At 59.9% G+C, this 9,701-nt stretch overlaps 1 protein-coding gene across 1 annotated transcript; it reads right to left on the bottom strand.

Moving 5' to 3' along the window:
- Positions 1–6,140: 6,140 nt before the first annotated feature.
- Positions 6,141–7,895, bottom strand: PLICBS_004390 (type 2 glycosyltransferase; the record flags this gene model as incomplete). Its single annotated transcript, XM_018326876.2, has 4 exons — positions 6,141–6,422; positions 6,490–6,784; positions 6,853–7,707; positions 7,765–7,895. 4 exons carry the CDS (start codon positions 7,893–7,895, stop codon positions 6,141–6,143), a joined length of 1,563 nt encoding a protein of 520 aa, XP_018174338.2.
- Positions 7,896–9,701: the final 1,806 nt, after the last annotated feature.

A 9,701-nucleotide genomic window follows, 5' to 3' on the forward strand; every position in this document is an offset into this window, starting at 1 on the left:
GAAACTACAGTGCGTTTTATGGTATGTACGCATGGCTGACGACGCAAGGCAGGCAGCCGCGTGGTCGTCCGTATTTCTCCTGCGAAGAGTTGCAAAAACGTCGGGGGAGACATGAAGGCAACACGCGCTCCTGGCGTGTTCTGCGGGCAGCCTGTTAGTTAGCCGCTGACTCGTCACGTCGCTCGCCCCAATCCAGACTGACTGACTGCACGCCCCCGGAGTCCTCGTCCTTGTGAGACAGACAGCCTGCATGTCTCACCTAGAACGCCCCCATGGCCCCCATGCCCCCCTCGGTGCAGCAAGGCGTCGCCGGCTGCGCTTCTAAAACGGGCGCTCCGGTCCGCATCGATATGTCTGCAGGATACGAATTATCAGACTGCAATTCAGGTTTTGGCAAGCTCACGCCACTTTGGCACTGTCTCGCTGCTGCGGGCGGCGGCGGGAGAGCCGCACTGGTGGCTCGTACTGGAGGCGTCGCCGCGTCCCAGCGTTGACTCCAATAAGACGGCGATCCTCCCCCGCACTCGCAGACACCCTTGACCAATCCCCTGCGGCGGAGCTGGGCGGTGGTGAAGTGGTCAGCAACTCGGCGCGGCAAGCGGCCCAAGTGGGCCTTCAGCTTCGATGAGTCGACGGCGACGACGACGAGTCGACGACACTGATGTTGGCGGACGCAGGGTGGAGTCGGAAGAGCAGTGGGGGCAGCCAGACGAAGAGGCGGGCAAACACACCCGTGGAAAGTACCCAACACTCCGTGCTCCGTACCTAGTATCACTGTACCTGGGTGACTGCGGTCGTGGAATTTTGGGCAAGCGCGCCTCTCATCGTGCAGTACGCCGGGGGCAGGAGCTTCTCTGAGGAGGCACGAGGCACGAGGCAGGAGCCTTCGGCGGGCAGAGCGGCTTTTCCAATTGGACACGTGGATTGAGGCAACAGATCCTGGAACCTGCGAGAAACTGCAACCAATTTTCCATGGTGGAAAGAACGCCGCCGGGCGGCCTCATCAGCGCTGCTGCGCTTCTCGTCAGCCCCCCGGCGGCGGGCATCGCTTCCATTGCATGAAACCTGGAACCTCCCGTCCATCACGCCTCAGACTCAGAGACTCAGACAAGCCCCGACCTCACTCACCACCTCCCTCACTCAGCGCCACCCCTTCTCCAACTCTGCCCCCCCATCCATCCCCCATCAATGGCGCGCCGCCCACTTCCAAGCTTGTCCAACCTCACCCGCCGTCCGCCGGCGCTCACCCTCCACCTGTCCCCGCCCGCCCACTCGCCAAACGAGGGAATCGGAGGTGCCTTGGCTGCACTGGTGTGCCCAGAGCTGCACGCAACGGCGGGTGCAGCCAGCTGGATGCAGCTACGACATGGAGCGCAAAGGTGAAGAAGCTGTCAGCGAGGTACGCCCTCTCCCAGCAAGCGTGAGCAATTTCCCCCCACGTCTCCCGGCATTCTCCCCCGCCGGCAGCGGCAGACAAAGGGCCATTCGTGATATGGGACAATCGACGAAAGCTCGCCTCGTGAACCTGAATGCGGTTGGTTGCATCATGGAGGACGCGACGTCGACTGATCGGATTTACTCGACAAGGGCGCTTGCTTTTGCGCTTCGTCCCGACGCGCCCGCGTGGCTCCAACGCCGTGCCACATTCACAGCCCCTCATACCCCCGGCCGGAGAAAAAAGCAAGACGCCTCCAAGGCCAGGGAGGGTGGTGGGCGTGCAGCCACGAGGTACATTCGAGATACCTGCCTCGAGACCACCTGTCCGGCCGCTCACCAGGATGCAGCGAATGCCGCAACTGAGCACAATCAGGTTGCGGGGTTTCGGCGTTATAACGAGACCATGGGGGTGCAGATGACGTCTGAAGCGAGCCGTCACCCTTGCAGATGGAAAAAAAAACAAGAGTCGGCATCGTCAAGGCCATCTCGGCTGGCAGAGCCTGCAGCTGTCAGAAGCTTCGACGCTCCGTCTCCGGCATTGCGACTGCGCCCGCCGGCAGACTTCGTCAACAAATGGGCAACATCGACGTCACCTGCTATTGCGCCTGCAATTGTCGATTGCTCTACGTACTATGTCATTCATTCAAGGCCCACAGCTAGTAGGTGCCTATTCCCTCACCTCCGGCGAGGCCAATTCAACCGCCGGCGACCCTTGGAGGATACCTAGGCCGCCCCACGATCGCGGAGGATCCTCCCGTCTAGCCAAACGGACCTAATGCGGCACGGAGGAACAGGGAGAGCGAAATTACCGCTGCGGGGGGCACGATGCCGGACTGTGCAAGCTTGCTCTCTCTTTCTGTGGGAAGTGAATGGAGCGACATGCCGTTGTACGATGCCACCAACGCACGACGGCAGACTCTCGGCGGCCAACAATGTTGATAACGCCTTCGGCAAAGGGCACGGCGACACCATGGCTTACTAGTACAGGCAGGCGAGCGCTCACCTGCGTTGCTCCAAATCCAGTGACCGGCCCATCATGTGGCTAGCCGCAGCGTATGCCGCTGGGGTTGGCACGGCGTCAGCGGCTGCGCGCTCTCTCTTCGCGGACATCAGATTGGGGCAAGCCGGATGACAGTCAAAGTTTCGGCGACGAGATGCGCTGCGCAGACGTGAGGAGCAGCAACCCGCCAGGTGGTGGAGCCCTTCCGCCAGTTTGCAAGTCAGCACCCTGGCTCCTAGAGTGCCGCGCTGATGTTCACTGAGCCCTTTTTGGCGCAACGGCTTACCTGAATGAACGCTGTCCGGAAATGAAACCCCGATCGACGTCGTCAACTGAAATCAAAAGGGCCAGCTAACGGTCTGACTGGAAGCCTTTACCACGGAACATCCGCCAACAACAGCCATTCGTCTCGACCTCAAGGTGAGGGGGAAACGGACTCATGGGGCTGTCCTCACTCATCCATCAAGACGGCATGGGTCACAAAAGATGTACGAGAGGGAGGGGCGTGTGCATGATCTCGAAGCGACACATCTCTTCTTCCATCCCTGTTGGTCCCCACCTCCTGTTCGTGGGCCATGATCCCATGGTGAACAGCGACAGACGGGGAGGCAGGGACCTTGACTGCGATCCTGGACGTGGACCTGCGTCTCTCCTGGTGCGCTGTTGCTGCATGTCCAAGAGGAAGGGGTTAGCCTGGGCAATGGCTCGTTCAACGAGAAGAACTGCACCGTTTGCATGCCCGATACTGATACCAGAGGCCCGATTGTTGTTCATTGGCGGCAGAACGAGGGTACACGCCGCGCCGGCGAATGGGCGGTGGTTGAGGCCAGCTTGCGGACCCTTATCCATAGAGCTTTCCTTGGAATGTCGCGGCTTGCTGTCCTTCCCCACATGCATCGTACATCGCGTGCTCGCCGTCTGTGCAGAAAGGATGGGCCACGGCACAGACGTTTGTGCGCACGGATGCCTGTCTCGGCTCTTACGAAACCAAGCCCAGGAAGACGGGAACCCGTGAAGAGCGACAAACGTGGTCTTTTTCTCGCGAAACGCCTCGATGAACTGGGGCTTGCGCAAACCACGACCGCAGAAGCGCCAGCTGCATACGCCACCCGGGAAGAGAGAGGCTAACACAACGGCAACAGCTGGTCTCGAAACTCTGTCCTTGTCGAGGCAATCTCAACAACAAGACCGACTGGCAACGTCGATGCACCTATCTCGACATACTTACATTAGCCCCGCGCATCGGACCAGATGTGCAATGCGCCCACAACACGGCACCACCTTGTGGTGACCACCACCGCGCGTCCGCTTGCATATGGAAGTCCATCCACCCTTGGACGGACAAGCTGGTGAGGTGCCGCACCAGCCGGGCAGACCCCCTGCTGTCCCGAGCTCAGGCAGTTTGGAGCCGAGAGAAAGGGCACCCTGAGACGACAGTTGTGGGAGTGCGATCCCATGCACCGCACTTGGCAAAGTGCCGAATGGCGCTTGGGGCAAGAAATATTGTTGCACCCAGTGAGTGGCTCTGCAATTCTTCGCATGTGCCCTGCACATGGTTGACGCCATCAAGATACTCGGGCCGTCTTTGACCCATGGACAAGCCGCGCCAACACTTTGTCTTCGGAGACTTTTGGCCCTTTGTCGGCATGGGCCTTGGAATCATGGGAGAAGGGGGTCAGACGACGGCCGGGGCGAGGAAACGCGCTGCTCACGTCGAGTTCAACACACGGGGCCGTGGCCAGAGACTCTACACTTACTCGTTTGCGCCTGATGGCGAGACAAGGCATTTTTCACGAACCGCTGATCTGTGCGCCGCCAGCTTGTTTTGCCCAAACTCAGGAAAGAGTATCACGCTGGTAATATAATGCTACCGTGGCATCGTCCATGAGCAAGTAGTTACTAACGAGGCGCATTTGCGGCGGAACAAGACGCGATGACGTCCATGCGAGAGGGGCGTAATGTACAGGTACGCCTGCGATATCGAGTGGCACTTTCGTGGAAACTCATGCTTACCAGATGTGGCAGAGACAGGCAGACAGACAGACAGACAGACGGCCAGACAAAGCGCAGGCAACGGAACAAGCATGTCGGGCACTGTTGTGCGACGCTCTCACGGCATCGAGATCTGCTGCTGCAGCGCATCCCTGGCCAGGGCCCCCTCCCAGAGGCCCAGGATGGCCCCGGCCTGACCAGACGTGTCACTTCTGAGGGGCCGTGGCGTGGCGCCTCATCGCTCTTAGCTGCATGGCCTGGGCCAGCAAGCGAGCAGGCAAGCGTGTCATCAAGGCAATTCGCGGACGCACATTGTTTGGTCGCTTGTCTGTTTCTTCCTCTGGCTGCGTCTGGTGCTGCGCAGCACCAAGGCTACTACTGACTGATACAGTAGTAGCTCAGGCATGTGCGCGAATGATTCCGCCGGCACGCCATTCGCCTTGTTATCTTGTCCCCTCGCCATTGCCCATTGCCCATGTACAGGGGGTCCGGCCAACAGCCATCCATCCGCCATCCTCTTTGTCATGGCTCGCAGCGTGCGAACCGCAGAAATGCTCCATGGCCGGCGTTTGCACCCCACCCCATTTCAATATCAGACGAGACGAATGCCACCATGCGAATGCAGTCCAGTCCGCCGCCCCAGGCTCGTCTTTCCTTCACTCTGCACCAACGGGTGCGTCGCCCCGAGGGTGGTCCCGTCGCCACAGTCGCCGCAGCTCGCTCACACACCCCTCCCACCTCCCTCCTCATTGTCGTTGTCGTTGTCGCCGTCGCCGTCGCCGTCGCCGCCGTGACCATGGCCGTCGCTGCATTGCCTTATTGCTCCCATGGGGGTGCCCTCGCATTCACAGACGGCGACGCGGGTGAACATGCAGCTGCTACGCATCCTCGTGGCGTCGCCCATCAAGGTGTCCCGAATCAGGCCATTGTGATGCGCATTTCGCCCTGTACAGAGCAGCCCGCTCAATCTCGAGGCAGGGCCATCATGCCACGACAAGCGAACAATGGGGATAAAAAAAGACATTACCACGAAGTTCCCACTCCGCCACCCGCCTGTTGTTGTTGCTGCTGTTGTTGCAAGTTGAAACCTATTACCAATGCATGTCCTTTTTTGCCAACCCTGCCCGAGCTGTTTTGAGTCTGCCTCCCCCCCCTTCCCCTCCCGAGTCCCGATGCCAACACCCCCCAAGACTTTTTTGAGCCGCCCTCTAATACAGTAGACAAGGAAGAACCAAAGAAACACAAAATTGCCGCTCGTTTTCCCGCTCAGCCCATGTCCTTCCCGCCTCGTCGCCATGCGTCGTGACATGTGAAAGGCCGCTTGCGCTGCTGCTGCTGCAGTGTCAAGACGACCTAGACCATCCCACAATCCCCTCCCCCCGCTCTCACCCCACGCCTCAGCCATTGTGCGCGCGTTGGAAGCCTGGCGGGGGAGGGGACACGGCCAGAATGGAAAAGCAAAAGGGCAGAACGACCCAACGCCTAAATGCTTGCCCGGGGCGAGTACTGTGCCGCCTCGCCACATGCAACCCAATGCCGGGTAAGGAAAGTGAAAAGAGAACAAATAACCGATGCATGGGTATCATCAGAATGACCATGTCAGTCTCGGTCGGGTTTCTGTGTCGATGTGTGTGCTGTGCTGTGCTGTGCTGTGCTACTGTATGCGATGCTGTACTGTGCCGTGCAGTGCGCTGCATGAATGCCTGCCGCTTCATAGAACCTCAATCTTGCGTGGCGCGTCCATCAGGATGGCCAGCGAGTGTTGCGCCGGCACGTACGATGTGCTCGAGTCGTAGGCGGCGTAGTCCGACTTTTCCCACGCGGCTCCGTTGCTGATCTGGGTATATGCCAGCCGTCCCTTCTGGCGGACATTGTTGTACCGAATAAGCGAGGCCTTTCCTGGCGGGGTCTTGAGCACGACGGACGGCTCCGGCGCGGGCGCGAGTCGCTGCTCGTCGTTGGTATCGCCGTCGGCGCGGCTGCCCCACGATGTCTGCACCTACTAGTCAGCAACCCACAGCCGTCGCACGCAGCAGTAGTAAAGGGCGCATCGGACTTACCATGTTGAGAGTGACGAGCGCATAGATTTTGATGAGACCGTGGAAGTAGCCGAAAATGATGGACACCGGCAGGAAAACGATGTCGCCAGGGTTGCGCAGGAACAGCCCCATCAACTTGACCACCTTCGTGAAGCCGAACATGAAAGCGAACTGCGCCCAGAAGGCGTATCGACGGTGCTCAATGTCCCAGTCGCCAGTGGCCCACCAGCATGACGCGAGGAGCAGGGGGTCGATGGCAAACGCCAGTGACGTGAACGTCGCAATGTGCAGAGCGTAGGTGCACCACGGCTGCTGCCTGCAAGTACAAACCAGTTAGTTCGCGACGCCCGTCAATTGAAAAGGGGGGAATTCGGGGTTTCCTACGTCCAAACGTGCCTCTCGCGAACGAGACTGGTCCAGTTGCTCCGCCAGTTGCTGCGCGCCCAACGCGAGCACTGGTACAGGAACTTGTGACCATTTTCGAGAGTCGTCTCCAGCTCGCACTCCCGATTGTACTGGATCCACGTCTTCCACTGGTGGCTGACGAGCCATCGCGTGACAAAGTTGTCGTCGTCGGCGTTGAGAATCCACTTGCGCCACTTCTCGTTCTTAAACCCTTGCAGGAAGTCGTGGCTCGAGAGAATCTCGGACCGGTACGCCCCGGTGCGTCCAGACATGCACGACGTCCCGCCGTCCATGTTGTGCGTAGCCGAGATCTCAAAATTGCGTCGCTCGATATACGCGGCGCCGAGCCAGTTCCAGATCTGCGTCACCCAGTCTGCCGTCCACTCGCGCCTGACACGCTGGCACGTCCCGACGCCTCCAATCTTGGGATCCTCAAACGGGGCCAAGATCCACGGCAGCATGGTCGAGGGCCAGGTAACGTCATCATCGGCCATGATGGTGATGGGCGTCTTGACTGTCGGAAGCGCCTCGCACACCTGAAGCCTCTTGTTGGCAATCGGCGTGTGCATGACGCGGACGTTCGGGTACGCGAGCGATTCGGCGAGGCGAGCCAATGCCTTGCGCTTGTCGTAGGTGGTGACGAGGATCAACTCAGCGGGCTTGCAGACGAGGATGCTCTGAAGAGCAGGTCGCAGCTCCTCGAAAGCGTGATGAATCGTGGGGATGACCACTGTAACATCCTCGTGCGTGAACGTGGGCTTCGCCGGTATGGGCTTGGACTTGTAGGTCCAATGGCTCACACAGTGGACGAGAAGCCGGAGATATCGGTGAACCCTGCAACCAAATTGTCAGCAATGAGTGCTGCCATCGGCGACACCGGTGTCAACTGACCAGAGAACCCAGAAGACCCAAGTCCAGAATGTCGTTGAGTACCAGAAGTCAGACGATGGTGCGAGCCGAGCGAGTGCGCCACCAGCCACGGCCAACGCCTGCTCGACAAGCTCCTCCATTTCTGACACCATCTCGAGGTTATGTGGCACGAGCACTTGAACAGGTGGCAAGGGCGAACAGGCTTGGTTCAAAGAGCTCGATGCAGCAGTATGACCATAAGACGAGGGACAGAAGCCAGCTCCGTCGCTTCGAGATATTACTGTATGCTCCACACCACAAGCGAGTCCGAGAGCTGGAAACCAGCTACAACTATGGTAGGCAAGAGCAAAGGCTCTCTGCGTGTGCTACCGGGCCCGACAAATGACGCGTGTGCCCCCGTAACCGACTTCTTTCCGGGATCTTCCCGTCTATAGCGTCGTTCGACCGAAGGCTAGAGGCTTGGGCTATGCCAGAGCTCCCGGCTGATGACACCGCCGTCCAATGGCCCAGCAGATGAGCCGCCGTGCCGGATCTTGGGATGGTTGGGTGAGAGGAGGAAAGTTTAGAAACGACCGACCGACGCGCAGAGTTAACAAGCGTGCAAGCGAGGCAAGAGAGAGGACAGGCGCCTAGGCAAAAGAAGCACAGAAAGAGCAACGAAGGGCGCGACGAGCAACCCGCTGCGTCGAGGAGTCGTCTAGTGTACAACCGAGGAGGAGGGCGAGGCTGTTACTCGCGGTCCTGCTGGCGCATGAGAGATGTCAAGGAGGCAGGTGAAGAGACGAGGTGATGACGGGCGACGACGGGTTGGGCCCGGCTCAAGATATAACGGATACAACGGACCACGCTGGAGTCGCGGCCGGTGCTTCCTCTTGTGCCTCCGAGCAGCCATGTCATGCATGAAGATGGAGACGGAGGGTCTAAGTGTGTGCCAGGCAAGTGGGAAATGTTCATGTAAGAAGTACGTACAGCAGTAGTTGCATGTCTAGCAGCAGCTCGACTTGGAGCTTTGATCGTGGTGTGGTTGTGTGGGTGGCGCGTCTGGACGATGGACCCGACCAGGGTGCCCGCCACGGTGGGGACGGAGGATGGGGTACGGCGGTTGGGGAGGGGGCGTGTCTTTTGCGAGGCAGAGGACCAAGTACGAGACGAGTACTTGGATCAGGGCCGACGCCAATGACCCTCGTCGTCGCCGTTGTCGTCGACGGCATGGCCGTGGGTCGCGAGCATGTCTCCCAGTACCAGCCGGCCTCGGACGCAGCGTCTGTACGACTCGAGCACGACGACGCCGTCTCCCCTCGCCGTAAAGGGCGTCGCAGAGAGCCGGCGACAAAGGATAGCTCCAAGGGCGAGGGCCCATGCTCCTGCCCTGGGGCTTGACAATAGCACCTTGGGGACGGGGCCCGTTGCAATGCTCTGGGGCAAGCAAACAATCGGCAACGCCCCCCCTCCTGGCGGGCCCTTGAGGGGAACCCCGGCCTCATCGCCGAGCGCTGTTTATGGCGCGCAGCCAGCAGCGGCCATTCGCTGCGCAGGCACTTGATAAATCGCAAATCGGCATGCGGTTCTTGGCTGGGACTGGCTACCTCGGGATGTTGCGACGGGCGCAAATTGCGTCGCTCCAGCGGCTGCCCCAACGCCTGGTCCTAATTTGGTGTCGACTGACGTCCTTCCTCCGGTCCTGAATGGTCCATGTTTCGAAGCGCCCGCCCACTACCCACGGGCACGAGGGCGCACTTCCGTGTCCCCATCACGATGTTGCCCAGCTGTTCAATCAACGGCGCCTGGACGGAGCTGGTGGCGCCTCCCAATGGTAGGTAGTCGAGATAGTACGAATACACACGGCAGAATGACCGACCCGGAACGGCATGTGAGCGTCAGCGACCGGGGGGGTGTCCTATTCCGCCGCAACGCCTAAACGGTCGCGTCAACACACACCTTTTGCCGCCCCAGCAATC

Source organism: Purpureocillium lilacinum (assembly GCF_023168085.1).
Source record: "Purpureocillium lilacinum CBS 284.36 DNA, scaffold_3, whole genome shotgun sequence".
In the NCBI taxonomy this organism is placed as follows: domain Eukaryota; kingdom Fungi; phylum Ascomycota; class Sordariomycetes; order Hypocreales; family Ophiocordycipitaceae; genus Purpureocillium; species Purpureocillium lilacinum.